The sequence below is a fragment of the Coloeus monedula genome, assembly GCF_965178545.1.
Source record: "Coloeus monedula genome assembly, chromosome: 3".
Classification (NCBI taxonomy): domain Eukaryota; kingdom Metazoa; phylum Chordata; class Aves; order Passeriformes; family Corvidae; genus Coloeus; species Coloeus monedula.
This window is the reverse complement of record NC_138783.1, coordinates 56,074,386-56,100,408: the sequence shown is the minus strand read 5'-3', so window position 1 is coordinate 56,100,408 and position 26,023 is coordinate 56,074,386. Positions and strand designations below refer to the sequence as shown.

Here is a 26,023-nt window from a genome sequence, read left to right as displayed (position 1 = left end):
TTCTAGAGTGGAGTAGTTGGTGGAGGTGGTGGGATGTTGGCACTGGGTGACTGACTGCATGGTAGCCTCTGCGTGAAGAGGCCACGACTGGCCCATGCCAGATGCAACTGCTGCCAGCCAGCTGCGATGGACACACCACAGAGCATGGCTGAGCACCTCAGCCAAGATGGTGACACCTCTAAGAAAAGAAAGAGCATGAGAAACAGCGGCAAAAACACCAAGGTCAGTGAAAAAGGAGGAGGAAGAGGTGCTTTAGGCATCAGAGCACAGATTCTCCTGCAGTCCAAGGAAAGTACCCCACTGGAGCATATGAATATCTCCTGAAGGAACTACATCTTCCTGGAGAGCCTGTACAGGAGCAGGTTTATCCTGAAAGATTACAGCCCATGGGAAGGATTCACATTGGAGCAGAGGAAAGTGTGAGGAGGCAGGAGCAAAGAAAGGAGCAGTTATGGACTGACAGCAACCCAAATTCCCCATCTGCCTTGCACTGCTTGGGGCAGGCTGTAAGGTAGAAAAATTGGGAATGAAGAAGTAAAGTTCAGCCTGGAAAATGGGTGGGTGAGGTAAGGGAAAATTACTGGTTTGGTCTTTGTTTTTAACCACCCTACTCAATTTCTAATTTACAATATATTTAATTTTCTCCAATTCAGGTTTTTTTTTTTCACCTAGTAGTTGGCAAGTGATCTCCCTGCTTGTATCTCAACCTGTGAGCTCTTCCACCTTATTTTCTCCCTCTGTCCTCTTGAGGAATGGGGTGAGAGAGCAGCTGGGTGAGCACCTAGCAGCAGGCCAAGTCAACCCACCACAAGCTGTTGCATAGATGTGTTTAAAAGAAAAAATTCATTGGTTCACAATAAGCATTTGCCATAACAATTTCAGATTAGTATCTGCCTAAAACTTGCAAACAAGTCTTTTCCATTTATTGTAGAGCTTTTCACAGAACGATTTTGTACTTTACCACTTTTCCCCAATTTCCAAAATTGAACACAGGCAAGGACTTCCAACACTCACTTACTATCTACACATTATCTGCAGAATTACAGAGATGAATCATTTTTACATGAAAAAATATAGTATTAAAAATCTTACATACAAGGACAAAACAGCAACAAAAGGCTTCCCAAAAAATTAACATCCAGTCTGTCACCAGTCAAGATGAAACTCCTTTAGGGTGAGTTTTCAATGAGGATAATAAAGTTAACGTTTGTTTTTTGTCTATGTTTTTTTTATTTTACCCCCCATAAAGGAGACATGCATTAAAAACACTAATGTCTAAAACAACATTATTTAACTCTTAGTCATGCACCTGAAGATTTGGCTCTGAGCATCTTCTGAAGTCAGCAGTCAGAGGAATCCAGTTTCACTGAGGCACCAGTGATGGAGTTTCTAAAAGCGTTCTCCGAGCTGAGATCCGCAGACATTTGGGGCAGCCTCCAGACTTGAAGCATGCTTTGTGAAAGCATGTTTTGCACTCTTTATACATACAGAGTAGCATTCAGAGAGAAAAAAAAAAAGCAGAATTTTAAAAAAATGAATCAACAGCTGTGTTCCTTGAATGATGTTCTATCACGTACATATCAGTACAAAAGTAAACAGAAGCAGTGCAAGGCCAGGACAACAACCACCACTGTGATAATTTACAATGAATGCTGGCAAGATCTGATAAAACAGCTCTCTCATGCGTAGACCCAAAAAATAGCTTCCCCCTGCAAGCATAACCATGGCCAGGCAAATCCCTGGTTTTGCTCTCTGAATTCACTGATACAAAACAGCTGCCACAGGCTGGTTTTCAAAGATACACATTGCCCATGGTTTCCAAATATACACGCTCTCAGTGAAGCTAGTTCTCAATGTTTAAAATAAGTCTGAACAGTTTTATACACCAAAATTCCCCCAAGGAAGAAAGAAAAACATTCAGTCTGGAACATACCTGTGCACCTTTTACATTTGGCAGTCTGATATGGGAAGAGAAGGTCTGCGCTCTGACAGAATTCACAGATAAACCCTTTCGCTTGACAGAGCTGCAACGACAGCAAAAGGCTTGAATTGAAACCTAAGAAAAAAATCATTTGGGAATGGTAGCAGGGATATTTCCTTACAGTAGCAGCTGCAAGGACACTAAAAGCCCTGTTTTTTCCTTACCTCACAGCCATCTACATGAGAGGTGGAGCTCTTCAGAATGTCCTTAAGAAGGGGCAGTAACTGCCCTCGTTTGATCTTCACCAGGTCATCCAGTGAGAAGAGATGCAGCTCCTCTGTCAGATGGCTGGGGACCTGTTCAAATTCTTTCAGCACACTGCAAAGAGAAATAAAACCCAGTTAAAATTAAAAGAAGTTTTTTTTCAAGTGTATTTCCAGAATAAGCCTCTTTCACTTCTCTAGTCACATGAGGATTATACAAGGCAAGTTCATGCTATATCCTACCTCCCCTCCCAATTTGAGATGGCTGTAATAAAAATTGGAAGGTTTGGGATTTAGAATAAATTATCTGCTTTAAACACGCATTCCTCAGGCTTTGGAGCTGCGATGCACAGTTATCCCAGCAATCCTTAAATAATGTGTAAAGGGTTCTCTCCTACCTCAGGAACAGTAGGCAAAAATCCCATATAGTATCTAATATAATAAGCTAGGCTTATTTATTTTCTTTGCAAAGAGAACTTTGAGTGGTTTTATCCTGCACAGGTCACTACTGGGTGAAACTACACTTGTGCTGAGCAGGTGAACACTGGAAATAGAGATATTGCTTTTAAACTATCACTGATGCAGATAGAAGGTACAATGACGATCCTAATACTTATTTCGGTAATGGAATCACAGGGAATTGAACAGAAGAGAGACAAAAACACATTTCTGCTTGATTTTGGTGAACAACATGTATCTGATGCATAAAGAAGAGCTCTATGTCAAAGGGAAAACAGAACCTACTCTTAAACCTTATTTTGCTTATACCTGTTCTTAAAAAGGTCAGCAATTCTGAAGTGATAGTCTTATTATTCACATGACTATGTATTAGTTATGCTCAGTTTGGGAAGGTGAACACCAAAAATCTTTCACTTCTAGCAACAAGTAAGGCCATGTTTTGGTCTTTATCACTTTTGGCTACTACTACTTTCATTTGAATATTTTTACAGAATAAACTGAATTTAGCATTATGACAGATTTCTGGAAGAAATCTATAAATGCTTAAGGAACATACTTGTTAATTTAAAAAAAAAAACAACATTTTTTAAAGACAAATATTCTCAGAGAGATAAGTTTCTTTGAGCTTTTAAGAATGAGTGAGAACCTAAGAGACGGAACAGGAAAAAATACACACCTAACTAAAATCATTCAACATTTAAAACCAAACTATATTACAACAAACAGCCACCACTTGTACTGCATTCAACATTTGCAGTGCAATAGAAGGCAGCTTTGTTATTGGAGCTCTCTAATGATCGTATCAACTTACTTAAAATGGCACCCAAATACCTCTAGAGAAGAAGGCTCTATAAGCATGTCATGTACATTTTACGAAGCTATTTTTCATGCATTATCACAGTCCATACCTTTCAGCAAACCTGCAGGTTTTCAAAAGCTTTTTTAAATGAAAAAGCTGTTCTTGCACCTCCTAAAAGATGGAGGAGAAAAACAAAATCATTTTTAAATTAAAAGCATTGCATTTATATATTCATAAGTGAGGAACACCACTATTTGAGTCAGCAAGTACACCAAACCACACCTAAAAAACTAAACTTTACACTTAGCCTAGAATTAAACAAATGGATTTTCTAATGCACAAAAGCCAAAGGCAGGCAAAGGCTATTTTTATTCCCTGACAAGTGAAGCAAGTCCTAATGCCAAAAATGGCTGCAGGTCTTGATGCATGCTAGACCCACATCTGTGGAAGAACAGGTAAGTGTCTCCTCAGCCAAGAAGGGAACACATGCCTACTTGTAATCTTCAGCAGAACACTCTTCCTGAACACTCTTCCTGAAGCAGTAGGAGGTACAGCTCTTACATAAGCTAAGGGTGTTTCCCCTAATGGCCCACAAAATTAAGGAGTCACTGAAAAATTACAGAACTTTCCAACAGCCAAAAGCCAAGAAGATGTAAATATTTACTGCAGGAGACCAACTCCCTAACATGAACTAAAACTGGAAACCACTAAAAGGAAACATCTCCCAAAGACAACAGGGCTAAGGAGATCTCTGGCATAGGTTGGAAATGCCTCCCTTTGCCCCCTTCACCTGAGGGAAAAGAGGGCAAGTCCCAGAACTGGTGATAGGATAAATCAGAAAAAAACAACCCTCCTCCTTACCACATACACACACAGGACATCCTGCCCTAAGGAATTCTTCCTGAAACTCTCAGACCCAGAAATTCCTAAAAAAAAAAATGGCCACACTTACCCTGACCCTGTCCATTTCTTTACTTTTTGTGTAGAGGGTTTTGTTAATACACGACACATTGAAAATGGGGTGCTGCCATATGCTGTCCAGTAGGTGTTTGGAGAAGTTGCACACATAGTATTTTTTGAAATCCCACTTAGAAAGTATTCGAGCAGGAATAGATGACTGGGCATAGCTGTGGCAGCAGTCACAGAAGTATTTCCCCAGGTAGTCACAATAGCGGAGTCTCCTGATATATTCTGCAGGTAGACAGCAATGAAATTGTGAAGATTTTAAAAACTTATGGGACATAACTCTTGTCTGTATGTCTATTCTGTCTGAATAACTTATCTACTGGAATGAAGGGAAAGGGATTTTTTTGTTTTATTTTTAAAGTGGGTGGTTTTATTACTGTGGTGAACACATGTACCAGGTTTATACTTGGCATTAAAACAGAAAGCTTTCCTCATTTCCACATTTGTTCAACTGATTATAATTATCAACATAAGATCTTAGTGAAACCCCTGTTGCTTTACCCACAAAAGGAACACTAGATGAAATACACAACAAAAATACTTGCACCAATTTTGGAGTCATGTTTGTATAATACTTTTTCACATCAAGAGATTTGTGGGGTTTTTCCTAGCTCTTACAGCATCTCCTATTTGCTCAAGTTAATGTGCCATCATCGATTGTTGATACTTTACAGGCCATAACAAACGCTGCCCTTGTGAGCTGACCCAGAACAAGACTTAAGTGCCACTTCAAAGATTTCTTAGGTAAGGTCTGTTTGTCAGTTCTCTAAATCATTGTGCTTTCAAGCAGTTCTCACAAAATATCAGAAACAAAAAAACCCCAACAACAACAAAAAACCAAAAAAAAGCAAAAAACAAAACAAAAATCAAACAAAAAAAAAACAAAACAAAAAACACCCACAAAAAACCCCAAAAACAAACAAAAAAAAGGCAAGATTTTTGTGATCAAGATCTAATGAAACAAAAACGTTTAAAGAGACACCCCAAAAGAACAAAACCACAGATTCCATAAGCTTGCATGAAGTCTCTTTTTAGAGACTTTTGGGAATGTCTAAATTGGCACAGGGAAAGAATTATTAAAAGTACCAACTATGTAAAATCAGCACTTTCCAGCCTGGAAGCTTGCTTCTTTTTTAATAGTTTTTTTCTGTTTTGTGGTTGATTTTTTAAATTTTTATTGTGTATAAGAAGGACATCTATCAAATATTGTATTCTGTATTGTATGAAAAATTCCAGACGCTGGAAAGATCCCACTGTCTGTTTTACTGTTGCAGGCACATCCAACAATGAGATTTTCCTTCTAGCTCAGATAATTTAAAAATTGTGGTATATCTGTGTTGGTGAGGATTATAATCTGATGACTAGTACTGCATTTATTAGGGGATTTTTTTGCCAATTTTGGTAATACTTACTGCTTTCTATCGGGGTTCCACAACCAACACATGTAAAGTTTTGAGCAGCCACCACTGCATCTCTCCTGTATACAAAAGCAAATAGTTAGACCTTTCAGCACCAAAACCACAGTTTTAGTTAACGTTCTTCCAAAGTGCAAAAGAGCTACACTGGCAACAGGGAGAATGTCCACCTCAGGAGCTGACTCCTACTCCTCCACATGAAGAAAGGAGATTCTGTAATGCTTGTTGAAATACCTAAATTATTTTCCACTTCTTAAGGTGGCATCAATATCATGGGGTTTGGAGATGGAAAATCCACATTTGCAACAGAAAAAGCAACTGAACCTGCAGTAACCCGGGAACAGCCAGTTTGCCTACTGTCTGCACTTAACAGCATTTGACATAGGGTGAAACAGCTATTTCCTCACACGTGACCTGGTGCCTCCCCCCACTTCCTGAAAACCAGCTATCCATAAAATATTAGCAGGAAAGTGGGGAAAGTCAAGAATATTCTCCAGGTACTGTCACAAAATGACATTTTCAGGAGCTAAGTACACTGCCACCGTAACACCAAAGAGTACGTGTATTATCACATGGAAAATTGCACATCCTGTGCCAATCACAGCATGCCAAGAGTGGGAAAAAGATGCCATCCGTTTCCTAGTGAGGCTGGTGACAGACATTGCAGAAGGCTGTGCCATGCACCAGCTCTAGATATGTTCACAGATCATCTGCACATGCACTAGATCTGTTAATCACCCAAGCTCCTTCCATCAGCTTTCCCCATCATATACTAAATGACAATGCCCAGATCCCTCAAAACTTACTTGACTGAAGGATGAATATTAAATATAATCTGTGATCTTGGTGGGGACCAGCCAGAAGATCCTCTTAACTTGGATATGATCTTTATTTCTTCAGCCAGATTCAAACTGGATTCAAGTTCTCTTGGAATCTCTTCTTTCAGCACAGACTATTGGGAAAGACAAGCTCATGAAGACAACCAGCATATCAGCTAGACATAGGTTAAATGCTATGGGAGATGTTTATCTCCCTTTATACTCTGGTATTTTAAAGTTTAGTTTTCACCTGCATGTAATGCCCCCTCAGTCAAACTCCCTGATATCAGTCCCAGAAGAAAGCACATCCTGATTGTTCACAACTACACATTTTAAATGTGCTGAAAATTGCTAGAGAGAGAAGACATTTTCTAAAAATTTAGATAAAGTGAACTAATAAACTGTAAGGACTCATCTGTATTTGTTTTCTTTTTTTTTTTTTTTTTTTTAAATGTAGCTTCCTCCTTCTCCTAGCAGTGAAGCAGCTGCAGTGAGACCATGATTATTTGGGGAATTGAATAAGGAGCTCGTTGTTTTCAGATCAGACTCACTCTCTGCTTAGACGAGCTCAGGCAACCAGACAGCTGAACTGCAGAGTCTGTCTGCAACCAGTATTTTCTGAAAGCTCTGCACAACTCCTGGGCTGTTGCTTCAGCAGAATTGCTGCCTGGTTCAAAAGATGATCTGAAAGGTAAGGAATACTGTCAGTGAAAAATAGCAACATGTCATCGGAATCTCTGCTGCCTTTTCTGCATCCCTGAAAACTTTTCTCCCATTCCTTCATTCCTACCCTCTTTCTTTGATACACCCAGGCCCTCAAAGAGCCACAGACACCACCCTCCAGCAAGACTGGGGGACCAGAGAAACACTGCTAAGCCAAGCACCAGAGACATTTGCTGTCAAGCAGCATTCCTTCCCTCTCCTTGAGAGGGCCCAATTTACCACTCCCACATCTTTCCCAGCCCCAGCCAGAAGAACCACCAGAAAACTGCTCCAGCAGAAAAGATAGTGCCATGGGGCTATTAAGGATACACACCTTTTATCAGGGGCAACAGACAGATTTTCAAGGTCTTCAAGTTCTGCAATAAAGGAGAAAATTTTATCAAGCCATTTAAGAAACAAAGCATCTGTTACTCAGCACCATTTTAAATCTACTTTCTGTCTTACCACAGTGTCAGTTTCAAATATATTCATCTTTACAACATCCTTGTTGGATGTGGGAAATAACCTCAGCCTTAGTTGTAAAACAGGCATAAGGAGTCTTATCTCCTCTGCATATCTTTGACATGATGAAGAATACTCCCTAATGCCTTTGCATCCTATAATCAACATGGGCCTGCCTTCAAGAGCTGAAATTTTAAGGAGAGACTAAGTGCCTGCTGGTCAAGGTCCAGCCAGAAGGCACTCAAATAATAATGTACAGAGCCAAGAGAGGCCACATTAATTTTTCTGGACACTGACAGATATTTGGAGACACCAATCACAAACATACCAGCTAATGCTATAAACACATTAGTAACAGGTGAGATTAATGCAATTAAAGGACACACTTCATTATGTTTACATAGACACGATATGCTTATGCCAACAAGGTGTTCACATTTGTAGTGTTAGTTTTGACCATGCTTATTGCTCTCAAGACAAATGTCTCCCCATTTATATATCTCAAAGTAACTCTTGCTACTAGGTATGCAGTCTTTTGGGAGTTTGTTCTTCATTTCTAGATCAGGGAAAGATGACAGGAAAAAATAAGTCTCTAAAACCAGAGAGAACAATAAAAATCCATTTGTTATCAGGAGAAGATAAAACAGAGGTTAAAAGCTGCACAGACTACTTTTAAGGGTTTCCATTTCTGTATGTCTAAAAACCAGAAGCAAACCAAACTAAACTCAGGATGCCCTAAGGGGAAGCAAAGCACATAAGAGAACAGAGACATTCTGCTCTAGTCCTGATGCAGAGGGAGAGGCTGCCTAAAACTGAGTCAATTTGTTTCATTAGGAAATAATCATGTCCTAAATTCTCTCAAACAATGTTGCTATAGTGGACTGAGGTTGTGCCAGTTTCACACTTTCTTCATGCACATTGCTTTGGTTTAATCCTTAGACGTAACTTCAGTCCCTCTGTTGGGTTTGCATGGCAAGATTTTGGTAGCAGGAGGGGCTACAGCAGTGACTTCTGTGAGAAGCTGCCAGAAGCTTCTTCCATGTCTGAGAAAGCCAATGCCAGCCAGCTCCAGAAGGGACACACCATGGGCCAAGGCTGAGCCCATGAGCCATGGTGGTAGTGCCTGTGGGATAACAGAGTCAAGATGGGAGGAAAAAAACCCTGCACAGTTGCAGTTGGAGAGAGGAGTGAGAATATGTGAGAGGAACAGCGCTGCAGACATCAAGGTCAGTGGAGAAGAAGGGGCAGGAGGTGCTCCAGGCACCAGAGCAGAGATCCACCTGCAGCCTGTGGAGAAGCCCAGGCAGGGGCAGGAGGATGCCTGAAGGAGGCTGTGACCTAGAGGGAAGAAGTCCATGCTGTAGCAATCTCCTGACAGGATGTGTGGGAAGTCCCAAGACGTAGAAAAATTGGGAGTGAAGTTCAGCCCAGGAAGAAGGGAGAGGTGGGGGGGAAGGTGCTTTAAAATTAGATTTTATTTCTCATTACCCTACTCTGATTTGATTGGCAATAAATTTATTTCCCCAAGTTGATTGTCTTGTCTGTGACAGTTTTTGGTGAGTGATATCTCTCTGTCCTTATCCAACCCACAAGCATTTTGTTATGTTTTGTCTCCCTTTCCAATGGAAAAGGGAAGCGTCAGAGTGGTTTGGTGGTCACCTTGCCAGGGCCAGCTCACCACACTCTCAGACCAGAAAAGATATTCTTTCCTAGAAAGGAAATCCTGCAGCAGTCTGGTATTGCTGCCTGTGCTGTAATAAGGAGCTACACATACATAATTGTTCCCATTTTCTCATGTTATTTCTCCTACAATAACATCTACTAAATCAAGAGAATTCCCAAACAATGGAATAGATTCAACTGAACAATAAATCTGTTTCTACAGTTACAATTTTAAAGTCTCACCAATAATTACATATTCATCCTCTGAGTCAGTGTGGCAACAAAATCTGGTAACCTCATGATGTGATGGTAGATGCACTGGGGAGCTGACAGGCAGCAAAGCACAGCCTGTCCAAGACAAGGACAAGATCAGTTAAACCTTTCCAGCATCTATAAGTAGCTGCAATTCTGTTTACATTTTTCATCACTTAGCAAAACTTTAGCACACAGACTGCATTTATAGAGCAATTTTAGTTGTTTTTATACATACACAGAAGAGGCCAGTTCTTGGGAGTCTGTCATACAGTGTATGTCCTGCAGTTACTTAGCCAGAATCTTGTAGTGATAACCCCCAATTTTTTACATTACCAGTGGTGTCTCCCCTTCTCATGTCCAAGCACACCATTCATTTTTCCACAGAAGTCATGTAATTTAGACTTTAGACTTAAGATTCATCACTAAGATCTGTACTATTCAAGAGACTAAAATCTATTTAAAAATGCATGTGCTGACTCAAGCATTATAATGCCAGGAGTATTTATTATCTTGTCTTAAACTATATGTGAATGAATACTCTGGGAAGTCTCACTCAAACCAACTGCATGGCCTAATCTGCATACCGCAGAAGCAAACACAAAAGGAAAGAGCCAAGCTGCAAATACTACCACAAAAAAAAAAATCCACAAAACAAAAAACCACTGGATTTAAGCAGAGAAAGAAAAACAGCCAGCTACAGGCACACTCTGTGGAGAGTCATGCTTGGCTTGTGGCATTTAAACCTTACATTTTCATTTTAATGTAAAAAATAATTATAATTAATAAAACACAGGTGTGAACATCCAAAAGGAAGTATGTGACCCACAGGAAAAACACTTGTGGCATAATGATCGTCAATGGACCCAGCTCTCCAGAGACTCAAGGAAGGTAACAGGATTTGGTTCCAAGCAATGCCCCAATTTATTTGGTATTTTCTTGCATGGAAACAAACAGCAAAGGCTTTCAGACAAGGTTATGTTCTAGACTAAGTAACTTGCCTTCATAACCACTGTCTGAAGAGGTAACAGAAGAATCAGACTTCTTCACTCCAAGGTAAGAAGACAACTCCGAATCAGTGTGATAGCTGCCATCTGATCCACTTGTTTCCTCCACACCCCAGGACTCTGCTTGCTGTTGGCTTAGGATATTACATTTCATTTTTTCTAGTGATGCTATAATCATATCTGCAACAAAAAAGTGTGCATTTTCCTGGACACAAGATTAAAATGCTCATTAGTACACAGCATATTTGATATTTAGTTAAGATGAAGTGGAATATATAATTTTTCCCCCATACTTTTTCAACTCCATAAATAAAAATGTAGACATGCCTGACCTTTTATCTAAATTCAAAAAAACCACCCCAAGGGCAATCCAGAAACAATATGCAAAAGGCAACTGCCCAGATAATTGTCTCACCCTTGATTATAACATACAATTTACTTTTATCTTACCCATGTATTAGATAAAAATGAACTTGATTACATGACTAACTGATATATATGTATGCATTTCAGAGATGTAGTCTTCTAGTTACACTGCATTATTTAGTATGCAACCTATTTAACATGATTTAATTTCAAGACAATGTGTACAAGCAGTTTTGCACACATGCTAGCTGGAGGGGGCCAGAAGTGGCAAGTTTTGAATGGAGTGTAGATCTTCAGGTGGTGGGAAGTACAGGAGCTAGGAAAAGGTTTTCATGCGTTAAGAGTTAGGGCAGTGAAGTAGGGAATATGCAGTGAGATTTCTTACACGGTCAGCTCAATGCTACATAGAAAGACTGTGGTAAGAGTAAGTGGAAACCTGGCTGCCCTGGGCTTTCCACTGCCTTAAATAAAAGGTAGCATTTCCAAACCACACAACCCTTCCTCATGATGACACTTGCCATCTTGCCTGCCCTGGTCACCCATTCTCTAGGAAAATGGACCAATGAGACATCCACACAAATCTGGGGGTCCCTGTCCTAATATCACTGCTGCATCCCTTGGTTCCTGAGGTCTAACAGAGCATCCCACCAGCCCCATCTGAGCTACTGCTGACGGCCTCGGCATAGGCCCCAGACCAGTCTCAGCACAAAAGTGGATACACTGTGGAGAGATAGTTGTACTCAGGCACCTGGGTGGAAACCCAGAGACACCCAGGATACTCTCCCTTTCTCCCCTCAACTACCATGTGCAAACCTAAGCTTACATCTAAAAAGCTATGGCAGTATCCAAGGCTAGAGATTCTGAGTGCAGGATAAGTAAAGCTTTGTAAAACTGGCTTATGTTCAGAAAATTGTACCACTAGACATCAGTATTCATTACATCCCCTCAACTTGTATGGGAACCATGAAGAAAGACATCAGTGTTTAGAAATAGCTAAATCCTAAGGAGCTCAACAGACAGCACAGCTTTCTCACTGCTCACAGACAAATATATGTAGACAAGATTAATCTCAGCATTAGAGAGCACCCAAGTCCCTGTGGGTGTTTGGAGAGACTTTTATATTTTCCCCAACACTAATTAATATTACTTGCTTGGTGCACAGTTTCTCCAGAGACAACTTTCAGTGAACTTTAAGAGTCCAGGAATTTGCTATCTTTCCACTAGCAAAGAAATAATTAAAAAGCTCTTTCTCCTTTTGGGAGAGATCTCTTACTCTGAAGATTCAAAAAGTCTCAAATTAGTGGCAGAGCACAGCCTATCAGCATGCCCTGCTGATAAAAGCAATTATGAGCATATCTGAGAGAGCTGCATTGCAAAAAGATGAAACAGAATACAGTGACTCCTGTACTCAGCATGACTATCAGCTCTCAGCTCTGCCTACTGATAGATCTCTCACCCTACAAAGCAGTCCCAACTCAACTGTGACACACCAACTTTCTCATTTCTGTTCCCTCCCACTCACATCAGTGGAAAACCCCTTTAAGATTATCTGACCCATTTCCTTCCTGGCACACAACTACAACTCCAGAACTTGCTGAAACCACAGGTACCTTAGTTTTCAGTCCTAAAGTTCAAAGAGATTCTTTCACAAGCTAAAAGTATTTGGAGTTTTGTGGGGTTTTGCTTGGTTGGGTTTTTTTTAATGGAAGCCTTGCTCATAATGGACTGAGCTCTCACTATCTTTTAACCTGTAATCCCATCAACCCCCAGTCTCTGCACAGTGGTAGTAGCTGATAAAATCTTGCCGCACTCAACACTCAGATAGTGGTTTCTAATCCAGATACCTACTCACGGGTCTCCTGGTGTCTGAAAGCAAATTACTTTTGGTTTAGGTCCCACATTACAGACTGAGAAACTTCATCTCCTTTCTGAAACACCTTTCATAAAAAGCAACATGAAAAGCTAGTTCAAGTTTGTTGAGTTTTAGTGTGTGATTTATTGAGTGGGTTTAGTTGTCTGAAGTGCACCTTACGGATGCTGAGAGCTTCAAATCAAATGCAGAACTAGCCACTCCAGTAAAACCAGTGTTGTGCACAAAGGTGATTACCTCTTGAGCCCAGGACATGGGACCACATGCAAACAGTCCAGCAAAAAATCTCCTTTTCTAGGCACATTTTTAAAGCTCTTCTATATTAAATCCTACTCATTGCAATCCATTAACCCCTCTTTTTCCACTGTTGGAAAACATTGACATTTAGCACACAGAGTTGTGTGGCAGCTTTAGCTCCTCATATTTAGCTCTGTTTATAGGCTTGAGTGGACTGCCTATCTAGCAACACACCTAAGACTGTTAGGGGCCCTTATGAGAAACCATGAGAAACTGCTTGAATTATTGCAGCTCTTAAGAGTTATTGTGGTTGTTATTCATACTGTAATTCTTTGACAGCAAATCTCACATGCTCATCATAAGCACACACACAGAAAAACCCATCCTCTCCCCATCTTTTGACAGTAAAAGCATGAGGTAAATCCCATCCATATGTATGCAGCTGCAACAAATTCTGTGCAACATTCTAATATAACTTTAAAGTTACTAATGTTAAAGTTTGTTTTCAAGGAATGTGTGTGGAAATGATGGAATGAAAAGGAGAACTGTACATTGTTCCTATATATATTTCCATTATTTTAAAATAATGAAATTGTTTAATTAATGAGTCAAGAGTAGAAAACAAATTACGAAATGGCATTTTATATTTGTAGGTTCACCCATAGAGGGCAAGAAGAGGGAAAATAGTGTATTTGTAAAGATTAGTACATCTATCAGGAAGTTCTTTTATTGAGAAACACCTCTTGTCATTTGTTTTTGCCGCAATAAAACGTAAAAAACATTATGACAATAACATTTGCTGTCCTCACCTTTTCCACATCCTCTGGAAGCATGCAGATGTCCTGCAATGAACGATTCAAGGGTATAGCACTTATGTTCAAAGGGGAAGTAGAACCTGTGGGTATAACAAGAACTTTTATTAGTTACCTCTTTCTCTGCAGCTCCCACGATGCATGCACAGTGACTTCCAGAAAGCAAAGCAAACTTTTTTCCCCAAAACTGAACACTATTGAGGCTGGAGGCTGTGGTGGAAGCTAAGGAGGAGAAAAATGAGAGAAACACGGCATTTGAACCACTCTGGCAACCTGAAGCATGAACAGCAACTACCAGAGAAACACGGTTTAAATGCTGTGCTGTGATAGCACCACTGCATTCCCACACCAGTTCTCTCCAAGCAATGGCCTGAGCTGCTGGGGACAGCCACAAACAGAACCTGAGGCTGGACTGGCAGCGATGCTCTGCAGTTGGTGACACAGCCAGCTAACATTGCACTCTGCTCATTCAGAGTTGCTGGAAGAAACACAAATCTCACTGCTGTCTGGGCATGCAGAGAGATGCACCAGCTTTAAAAGATTCACCATATCACTTCTAACATTATGTAACTACAATAAGTTTGGAAAACATTTTGCCATTATGTTTCTATACCCTGAGGAAGTCTCGCTCCTGCTTCCAAACTCAACCCATACGGAATAGTTGTATGTCCAGTATTCCTTGCTTCCCAGAAGTGCAGTTTTGTCACTGATGAATATATGAAATAAAATTTATCTCTTTTTCCCCGATAAGAGCTTTTCACTGTACAGCAGAGCACACATTGTGTTTTACTGGTGTTTACTACCTCTTCTTGGACCTTGAACTCACACTGTTTCTGTTTCACTCTCATGATGTTTACAGGATAAAACAGACCATATGTCGTGGCAAATGGCCACCACACAAACACCATTTAAAGCCTTTGCAAAGAGCACATCTTAATCAGTGGCTTTTTATTTTTAAAAAATGCCCTTCCTAATTTTGTTTAGAAGTCACAGACAGACTAAAGAGTTCCCACAAAATATGATCATAATTTATGTAAACCTTTTCTCCAACTAAGGGGCACTGACTCCCAGGCTTAGTTTGAATTATTTATATTACCTTACTTAGAGAAACACTTCCCTGAGCGTCGATGACATCAGGCTAGAAAGTCAATACTGTGCTTGAGCGTAGCGACACAGAAGGAGTTTTTGTACAGAATTATTAATACCTCTATTGTGTATACCACGAAGGAAAAACTGACAATATGACTTTTCAAAACAGATTCAATGGCCTAATTAAGTTATTTTCATACCTACCTGATGATTCATCTTAGTAGGTAAACTCTATAGCTTGATAAAGACTACGTTCTCATCAGTTAAGATAACAAACACTACTCTCTAGACTAAAAACAATAAGCAGAAATAAGGAAATGGGAAAATTATTCCTTTCTCTTTAAAACATAAGATGCAATTCATCTTAAATATAATTTTGAAACCTAATGGGAGCTATCTCCTTTGCTTACATCTTGCATCCCACTTGTATCTTTAAGTAAAAAGAATGTAAAAGAAGCACAGGGAAAAAGGCCAGCACATCCAGCAATGGGATGCAGCTCTGGGTCTGATGCAGAAAAATTATCTGGTTGCCTTTCTGCTCCTGAACACTGTTGCCAGGAGGCTGCTGGGGCTGCAGAAAGAGCCCTAAGAGCCAGAGAAGGAAGTGGCCTTGATGTGCATAGGGGTTAAAAGCAAGAACAAGCCTGTGAACTGTCAGTGACACACCAGCCACAACAAAGCCCCCAGAGAACACTGAACTCAGTCACAAGCTCTTCATTAACAGTTACAGAGCCTTTTCAAAAGGTTGAATAAGGGCCATCCTCTGGTGGTCTCACACATACGAACAAGGCCTAGTAGGAATTTCAGGGGACCAGCAGAAAATCCCACTAAACAAAAATTAAATCCCACTGAAAAAAAAAAATTTATTCTGATTTAAGTGATATTACATAATTTTCTTGTATCTTGTGCATCCCTCAGCAATTCTCCTGGAAGAAACCATCATCTCTGAGATAGCAATCAAAAGAATAGCAAGTCATGAACTGCTATTGTGTAATTCCTGCCCTCAAATTAGGCATTATATGTTTATTCTTTTTCATTTTGCTATTCACTTTTCACATCCCCATAGTACTGGATAGTGCAGGAGAGAATGAGACCTCATTACCCAAGCTACCCAGTAGCAAGTTAAATGGTTAAAAGCAACAAGGAATGAAGAAATGCAAAAGTTTTCACTTTGTACAGAAAAGGCCTGAGTCTAAGGCAGACAGAACACACCACATTGTTGAGTGTCCAACAGGATCCTGCCTCCTACAAGGGGTATATTTTAGTAAAATCAAGGATGCTCTTCTTTAGTCACCTGGCTGCCAGATTCCTTGCTCCCTTTGTTTTCTGGAGAGCCAGCAGCGCTGCTACCCCAACACAAGCTTGTGACACATCTGACTCGTGCCAGAAGGTCGAGTCACGCACAATGTATTTGTTCTTACGCACGTGCCTCACAGTCCCAGCTGACCCCGAGAGCCTGGGCTGTGTTTTCCAGACCCAGCTCCCCAAACACGTGTGACTGCCTTCAGCCAGCCCTAACTGCTGGGTGCGGTTTCCTTCTCCCCGACGGGCACTTCTCGAAGGCACGGAGCCAACGCAACACGCAGCAGACGGAAACAGCCATCATCGTCACATATGAACTGTTGACGACAGCCTGTCCTGGATGACAGAGATGTTATTAAGAGCACACAGTCCTGCAATGGCACATGCCTGTTGGAGACCTTGCTCCAACTTACACGTTGGAGGAGCTCCAGGTGAATAGCTAGAAAGGATCAGAAATTGGAAGTGGAGGTCAGTGGAGTGTCACCGCTAGGACTACTACTGACCAAAGGGACAAGAAAAAACCCAAATCAAAACAAACCAACAAAACCTAGCCTTTGTAATATTCTTTTATAATACAAAGGCAGGATGAACACTCCCTGCTCTTTGCCTTTACTCCAGTAGAAAAATGAGACCTCAGTTGCAACATTTTTCTGAAGCCTATAATCTATCATCATAGAATGGTTTGGGTTGGAACGCAACTTGCTCCAAACCCCCTGCCATGGGCAGAGACACCTCCCACTACACTAGGTTGCTCAAAGATCACTCACTAGACCAGGTTGGTCAGGACCCCATCCAACCTGGCCTTGAACACTTAAAGGGATGGGACATCCACAACGTCCCTGGGCAACCTGTGTCAGTGCCTTACTACCCTCACAGTAAAGGATTTCTTCCTAATATCTAATTGCCCTTCCCATTTTTTGTAAGTCCCCCTCTAAGTACTGGAAGGCTGCTACGAGGTCTCCCTGGAGCCTTCTCCAAGCTGAACAACCCCAGCTCTGTCTGTCTTCATAGAAGAGGTGCTCCATCCACCTGAATTTATTTGTGGTCCTAAACTAAGCCCTTAGATACAACTAACACCCTTTATACACAAAATGCAAATACTTAATCTTGCTGCACCAAAGGCTGCTACTGTCAATACTAGGTGTTAAACTGGAAGGGACTGTTCTGCTGCCCCAGCCAAAAGGCAGGGACTCCAGCCTGCAGCCCAGGAAGACTGGCACATCTCATGGAGGCGCACACACACAGCCCCAAGGCCAGCTCAGCTGCTCCCCCAGCCATCTCAGGGGCATGTGCTGAACTTTCCCACTGAACAGCTCCTCACCTACGGGCCTGCACTGCCCAGAGCCCCCTGACACTGCAGGGACAGGGGGCACCCTGCTCAAAGGGCACCCTCTGCTAGCAGCCATCAGCCAGTCCTCTTCACAGATAACACACAGGAATATCCATATGGTTGGAAAACTGGTGAGAGGTGTAAGGAATCTGTTCTATATCACATGGGGGTTTGTCGCCCCAAGACCTCTAACACTTGGAAACGGGAAAAGGAAAAACAGTCCCACTCCAGAACAAGCCAATTCAGTCATAATAAACTGGATGTTAATGCCCTGCCTCCAAAATCCCAGCATCCAAGGACTCCCTCTCCTCCAGCTCCTGCCAAACACAATATGACCCAGGGAGCCCACACACCCCAATGATTCATTCATTACTCAGTGCCCTGATCCATGCTATCTGCTAGGAGGAAAAGGGCAACAGTGAAGACAAGATAAAGCTGGTAGAAAGTTCATCCAGTGGATGTTCTACATTGCTCATGGCTCAGCGATTTTTACATTTTATCAACAGCTGAATATTACAAAAGCATTTCTGCATGCTGAGAGATGCCTACTGCAAGCATGAGCGTCTCCCATTTTACCGAGTCTAACCTGCTGGTTCTCCTCGGTTTTTAAGCTCTTTCTCCCCTCTCTCCTATTTTGAAGGACAACATTTATCAAATTTGCAATTACCATAAGTAAGGCCCACTTCAATTACAGTTGTCTTTCCTAGCACAGAGATCTTACAACAAAAATGCAGCTGTAAAGTTACCTGTTGGAGTGACTGGCTCTGACTGGGAAGGGCCACTGGGAGAATCACTGTCACTGCTGCTGAGAGACGCAGGCTCCACGGCATAAGGGTATTTCACTAGATCTGCTTGACCAACGGTTGAATCTGGAAGCAATCTTATGAAAGCCAAGTCTCTTTCAGGGGAGGTATAAGATTCTTTTCCAGAATGCAAAACAGCGGATGTGACGGTGCCTCCTGTTAATGTCACTTGGGTAAAGCAGTCACGCTTCAGAGAGGACATGCCCGAAAGAGTGAAACCACTCAAGGAGGAAGCAGCAGGATCTCCATCAGTATAATGGGGACAGGAGAAAGTATCCAGCGAAGGTTTGGGGGAATCACAGTCTGCGTTGTTCCAACATGCCCGAGGCCTTGTAAACCGAATGTCTGTTTGTGCACAGGCAGTGTTGTGATGTGCAGAATCACTGTCACTGTCATCATGGCTATCCCCGGTGCTGCTTTCTTCCCACTGTTCCACATCACTATCCGGATGCTCAGCTGCCTGCATTGTGCTCTGCTCCAACACCAAAGAGGGCTTCAAACCAGATGCATTTAAAACAGACACAAGAATGTCTTTGATAGCTTCCGCACTGCCTGGGTATGATCCAAAACTTCCAGCATGTCCAATCACTGCTGGCCTTGAAGATTCATCTGTTCAGAAAATAGAAGAAAACAAGAGGTTAGGAAACAATACTAAGAAAAGGTTAATACACAGCATGAAGAAAATGCATATTGTTTTTTACACAGGTGAGAAGACAGTAAACAACTGAATTCACTCACCACTTACTGCTGCCTCTTCGTGCAAGAAAGCTCTTGCTTTCTGCACTCAGGAACCAATTCTGTCATTGATAAAGGCTATGTAATAAACCAACAGTAAAGTATTCTGCTGCTATCCAAACACAATTAGCTAAGACTTTAATGGTGACTGATTGTCAGTGTGCTCAAAAACATCACTGTTCTACAAAACAGGATAACAAAACTATTACTAATACAGGTACTGATCCTACTGCCAATAGAAGAGAAGATTACATTATAGCGAGACATATGGAAGATAATAGAGCAGGAGGAGTAACAAAAAATACACTCAGTAATACACGGTCAATGTGCTTGTGTGTTTCAGCTCAGTCAGAGCAGAAATGGCTAAAGTACACTTCAGTCCATAATTCATGGGGTGGCAACACTTAGACAAAACCACAACAAACATAGCTCTGTCACAGCAAGATCATTATAATGCCTCTGAAAGAATCAAAAGCACTGCCAAGGTCCTAAGTGATCTACTGCAAAACTGTAGGTCAACAGAAAATGGGAAAACTGCTTTTAGTGGCAGACATAGCAACATTAGCAGGACACAGAAGTGTATACTGCAACCAGTAGCTTTTGAAGGATAAATTGAACAAAACAATATGAACAACAAAACTATACCTTGAAGAAAACAAAATAAATTAAAAAATCCCAAAAATAAACAAACAAAAAAAAAGCCTCAGAGGAACTGCCATAATCCAAGTAACTGAGAGATTAGACACAAAGTTAAAGAAGAAAGATAGACCACATCTACACAATGAAGTTAACAACTATCTCCTTTGGGGAAGATAAGTCACTCGTAAAATTCTAAGAATAGATGCAATCAAGAAGAATCACTTCCAGGACAAAGAACTCCTAGTTAGGACCACGAGGAATGTTAAACACTGCTGGTGAAAAAGCAGCAAATGTTGCACACTGCAGACTTTGCCCAGAGGTTGCTCTCATTGGAAAACAGTAAACTTCTCCATGAGTGTCTCACCTGGAAGCCTGCATGCACTCAAACTACATGATAAGAGACTTTACTACTGAAGGGATCAAAACCAAAACAAAAAACCCATGTATTTTGGAACAGCAAGTCCTTATAAAGACCAGTGCTCATCAAGAAAAAGCTGAAAAAACGAGAACATCACATATAAGATATACTGCAAGAGCTGCTAGCAAAGCCCTAGTAAAGCTAGGTCAAAATCAGCCAGCCAGCATATGTTAGTAATAGGGATCAGTCACCTGCCACTTACCAGGATAAAGCTCTTGCAGAAATAGCAGCAAAACTGCCACATTTTACTGGCTGCACTTGCAAAGAAACATCTTGCCAATGCAGCCAGCCATGGCAGTATAAGGACAGGAATGGGAAAATTAAAACTAGCTGACTTTCAAACAAACATTTCAGTCTTTTCAGGAAAAGAAAGCTATTTTGGTAACCACTGGCATTTTGATTGCACAGGAATACTTTAATTTGGGATGCAAACTCTTCTCTGTGCAAAACAAAACATTTAGTGTTATAATCAAAAAATCATAAAATTTTATGGGCTGAAAGGCCCCTGAAAGATCACCTAGTTCCAACTCCCCTGCCATGGGTGGGGACACCTTCCAGTAGACCAGGTTGCTCAGAGTCCCATCCAACCATGCCTTGAACACTTAAAGGGATGGGGCATCCACAACTTTCCTGGGCAACCTGATCCACCCTCACATGAAAAATGTCAGCATTAACTAAAATGGCGAAACTACCATTAAGAGGCAAAAATCACCCATGCTTGCAAATTGCAGAATGTATATTAACGTTGTACCACCCTCAAAGCCAATACGCAAAGAACCCTCTTCAAACAAACTAGACTTGGTTAGTACACACAAACATCGACAGCTTTTGCTAGCACTACAAGCATCAGCAAAACTTCCCAGAGGGAAGCAATTTGGAACAAGCTGGCATTACCTGAGAGAACAGAGATTTGAGGTGTTGGAGCAAGGCAGCTAATCCTCACTGAGGGATTTGAAGAACATGCTGAGTCGGTGAACGCCACCTTTAGGCTTTCGTGGTTTAACTACAAGGAGAACAGAGAGGCAGACAATTTGGTTATAAGATAACAGCACTCTGCTAATGATACCCTCAGTCTCACAGTCATGCCAGCAGAAAGAACACTGTTCTGAAGCATGCTGACAGTCACCTAACTAATGCCTACATTTCTGGCTGCCTGAAAATCTCCCCAGAAGCATGCACTGTCTGGAGAGCGCTGGCATCTCAGCTCTGCACCTCTCAATTCACTCCAGAAGGCAGGTGACCAAAAGAAACTCTCCACAGCAGGAGGATTAAACATGTGCATAAGGCACAAATGAGACAAAATGCTGGATAGGAGGATGTCTGTGTATCTACCAAAACAACAGCAACAGAGTAGAAAAGAATTCAAGGAACCACCAATCTGTATCTGGAAGCATCGGCCTATTTAGATGTATAAATCTATGAGGCTCCAACTCCATAAATATCTGATCCACGTGCTGCTTGATCTCCCAGCTCTAACAACTAGGAGGAAGTGTGGTCACATTACCTAATTTGATAGAACACAATACATGTGGTTCACATCAGCAATGTGACTGACCCAGCATAAAGCGAGAGGTGACACAGATAGATAATACTCAACCTGGTGTAAGAGCCTGCCAGTATAAGCTGACCAAAATTCTGAATACATTTGAACTCCCTGAGCAGGTTTATACCAGATCAGCACTTTACTTTGTGCAGTCATGACGCTTCCAATTCAGTATTTCTACCCTCAAGCTGGATTTACCATACTGTCAAACCAGAGTAAGCTGAACCATGGAAGCAATTTAGTGCAGATACTCAGGGGCTAATTCCAACAAGAGACTATGATACACTGAGGATAGCAAAGCAACAGGTATCCTCCCTAAGCTCATCAATTCCTTGTGAGGACCTAAAATTTGTCCCCCCACCTCCCTACTTCCTCAAGTATGTCATGGACCTACAGAGCACATCACAGAAACCAGGGAAATGAAAGGGATGCCCTGCTCCTACATGCACATCCTTAAAAAGCACTTAACCAAGGTGTTGTGCCTTCTCCCCACAGCAGTGACAATGTCTGCACACTGAAGCACGACCCGGATTCCTCTCACCCTCTCCTGCACACTGTGATCCCATACAAAGAGAAGGGAGTTAAAGGCGTACTGTCCTTGGCCAACCTGAGTTGTTGACCTCTACACTTCCTACATAGAAGACTGAGGTGACTCAAGAGTACAGATCTTGTCCAGATACCCTTCAAAGCCACAGAAAGCAGAAGGACTTAAAACCCACAGAGAATTTCCCTTTTAATGGAGAATAACGTTTCAAGCCAAAAATAGTATGTTTAATTTAAAATATTTAGCATTTGATTATGCTAATTCTTAAAAAAAATACTCTCTTCAGTATCTGCTAGTGTTTTCTATCTTTTCCTCCTCTGCACTAGTTTTGAGAAATTGGCATGCAGGCAGGCTTTATCCATATAACTATCATATTGTCAATATCAGTGGATAAAGTAGGAAATATTTTTAAATTATTTTATTAAATTTTAAAAAATTGTTTTCAATACCAGCAATTAACAGACTCTACCTCTTAGGATACAAGTATCCCAACTGCCCAACAGCTGGATAAATGCAAGTATTTTATCAGTAAGCACAGCTATTAAGGGTGTTGAGTTTTAAGATTTTTATCTTTTTTTTTAAACAATGCTCCTATCTCTCGGTTCTTATCAGAATGGTCTGAGAATTCAGGTAAGATTCCCATTTCCTTTCAAGATGCTATAACTACATCACAGAAAAATTTAAAAAGCCACAAAACCTCCCCACCAACAAACGCAAAAAAAAAAAAAAGCGATTAAAGAGCAGTGATAAGGAAATACAACAACAACAAAAGCGCATGGAAAGCACAACACGCTGCCATAACAAATAAAACCCACTGACAGTTTGACACCTTCCTAGTATAAGAGAAGTCTGCCTTTTCCTCCCCCGCCTCTAATACTGGGACTGTGTTTCCCAAGCTAACTCCACCAGCATTTTAAAATAATTTACTACACCCACTGACAACTAAAAGCTGGTTTTTGAACCAAGCTCACCAGCACACTGAGCCACCATTCACAGGTCTCCCTTGCCTCACCTTTCCAGAGTAGGGGTGCTCGAAGACTTCTGTTCTGCTGAAGCTGGCGAGCGCTACTGCATGGAGAGACATAGTGGGAAAGCTTTCATTTTTTGGTGTTGTTAAGTACCTGGAAGCAATAGAGAATTACAGTCACCACCGCGTTATCCGCGGTTCTCCATCTGTTTTGCAGACTCGACAGTTAATACTCTGAACTGTTTTCCGTCCTGACTTGGCATGCTTATAGAAGCTTACGGAAAAGCAGAGCTCAGCAACAATGGAAATGTGCTTTTAAAAAGCGCCTAACTCAGAGATGGGGTTTTTTGTTTGCCTGTTTGTTTTTAAGTAACTCAACAGGAACGCCTTCCACATGGATAGGAGGAAGACTACTGATCTGTGGTACTTCACAGTTTGCAGTAAAAGGAGGAAGAGACGGAGAGCAGTGGGCAGCAGCAAAGCCCCCGTGCTCCGCCTCTGCAGCAGAGGCTGCTCCCCCCACGCCGGGTACCAGGTAGGGGGCAGGCAGCGGCGATGACAAACGCCAGCGATGTCCCCGGGACGCCGCGCAGCCCTGCGCACGGCAGGGCTCAGCTGCCGCGCGGCTCGGCAAGCGCTGCATCCGGAGGGAGACCCCGGCACATCCTGCGGCCCCAGCCAGGAACGCCGTGCTCCCCGCAAGGCACCGACCGCTCTCCCGCCCGGCCGCGGCTCCCCGCTCCCACCTGCAGCCGCGGCTCCGGCACCTCCCGTCCGCCGGGCCGCCGCGCCGACGATGCCAATGCCTCCTCCTGCCCGCTCCACGTCCCTCCCTCTCTCCCTCCCACTCTCTCTCTCGGCCCGCCTACCCCCCTCCCTCTCTCCCTCCCACTCTCTCTCTCGGCCTCTCTACCCTCCCTCCCGCCCGTGGCGGGGCCCAAACCAAAGGACCCCGAACAAACCTAAACAAGAAAAAAGTGCCGCCGAGGAGCAGCGCCGGGCTCTCCGCTTGTCTGGTTTGGAGAACGGGCGGCTGAGAGTCAGCGACCTCGTTGCTCTTTGCAGCTTCCTGAGGAGGGGAAGTGGAGAGGGAGGGGCAGAGCTCTTCTCGCTGATACCCAGCGACAGGACGCGTGGGAATGGTTCAAAGCTGCTCCTTAAGTTTATACTGGACACTGGGAACCGTTTCTTTGCCGAGAGGAACGGCGTTCCTACAGGTGGTCAATGCCCCAAGGCTGTCCGTGTTTGAGAGGCATTTGGACAACGCCTTTATCAACATGCGTGAACTTGGGCAGCCCTCAATTCGTCAGGCAGTTGGACTAGGTGATCATCATAGGTCCCTTCCGAATGGAAGAGTCTGTCCTACCACCAAACAAACCCAAGAGGAGTCCATTGGGAGTGAATGGAGGGTGTTTTCTCGGTCGGTGTGAGCTGGGGTGGGGTACACAGGCTTTCAGGCAACATATGCAGCCACAACTCAAGGATCAGCTGTATCCGAGGACTTGCTATCAACTGGCTGATTAGAAATTACAGGTCCATTCTCATTGAGCTTTTGGGGAAGAATTGAGCCATCTGCCAGGCTGATCTACGAGTTGGCTGCCTTAGCAGGCTCAAAACTAGCAGGCTGTAGTTCCTAGTAGCCAGTCTGAGCTAAAAATAGAGTGAAGGAATGCTGAGCTGTATTTGTGAAGCTAAAAAATTGCTGATTGTCCATAAAATGCGAAAAATATGTGCAAGAATTTAGGAAATTGCAAATCATGAGGAAGTAGAAAAGAGATAGAGTCCAGATGCTACCACGAAGAAATAAGTAGAAGCAGTAAATAGAACGCAAAAGAGAGCTGCAGCTGAAAACGTGGCTTTCAGATGTTTTGGAGTAATTGTCTCCTTTTTAAGCACAAATGATGACTTAGCCAGTAAATAGGACAGTGGAAATGGGCTGTGGAAACTTAGGAGGAGCTGCTGGCCACGCTGCACCGTTGCCTAAATTTAGTCTGGATGGGACTCTAAGCAACCATGATCTCCAAAGGGGGATTTGACTATATGTCCTTTAAATGTCCCTTCTAACACAAACTATTCTATGATTCTATGTTATCATATGGTGTGAGTTTCAAAGTCCCAGATATACAATGGTAATTTCACATGGTTATTTGTGAAAATAAATTCTACTTTTGAGCCACATTCATGTCAGGAAGGGCAGGTAGTAAGATGGAAAGGTTATAGATTTATTTGTAGTTGTTACTAAAGACTGGCAAAAGACATGCTAGGGAATTTGTATTTTGTTCCATAAAGTTTTCCAAAATCTTTACAGGAAAATAATTATACAAATGCAAAGCACTAAATATGTCTGAAAGCAACATGACAACAACAACAAAAAATATTATGGTAGCATTTTCACATCCATTTAGTGCTTTTTCCCCCTCCTTGCTGCACTCTTTATATATATGTGTGTGTTGCCAGGAACTCTTGTATTGTATCAGACCCCTTGCTCAGTATATGATTAAAAGCACTTTTTGCAGATGTCACCAACAGAAATATTAGAAAACTGGACAAATGCAAGATCACAAGGAAAAGGGGAAGAAAATGTTTTTAAAGTTGATTAGGTGGAAACTCAACAAGGCTAGGGTGCACCAAACTGGCATCTC

At 42.0% G+C, this 26,023-nt stretch overlaps 1 protein-coding gene across 1 annotated transcript; it reads right to left on the bottom strand.

Moving 5' to 3' along the window:
- Nucleotides 1-1,363: 1,363 nt before the first annotated feature.
- On the bottom strand, nucleotides 1,364-23,498 carry RUBCNL (rubicon like autophagy enhancer; the record flags this gene model as incomplete). Its single annotated transcript, XM_082277745.1, has 15 exons — nucleotides 1,364-1,476; nucleotides 1,934-2,024; nucleotides 2,146-2,299; nucleotides 3,552-3,613; nucleotides 4,395-4,633; nucleotides 5,821-5,885; nucleotides 6,630-6,775; nucleotides 7,193-7,325; nucleotides 7,678-7,720; nucleotides 9,711-9,815; nucleotides 10,721-10,931; nucleotides 14,009-14,094; nucleotides 18,479-19,144; nucleotides 21,222-21,330; nucleotides 23,427-23,498. The coding sequence occupies 15 exons, from the start codon at nucleotides 23,496-23,498 to the stop codon at nucleotides 1,364-1,366; spliced, it is 2,295 nt and encodes a 764-aa protein (XP_082133871.1).
- Between the last annotated feature and the right edge of the window lie 2,525 nt (nucleotides 23,499-26,023).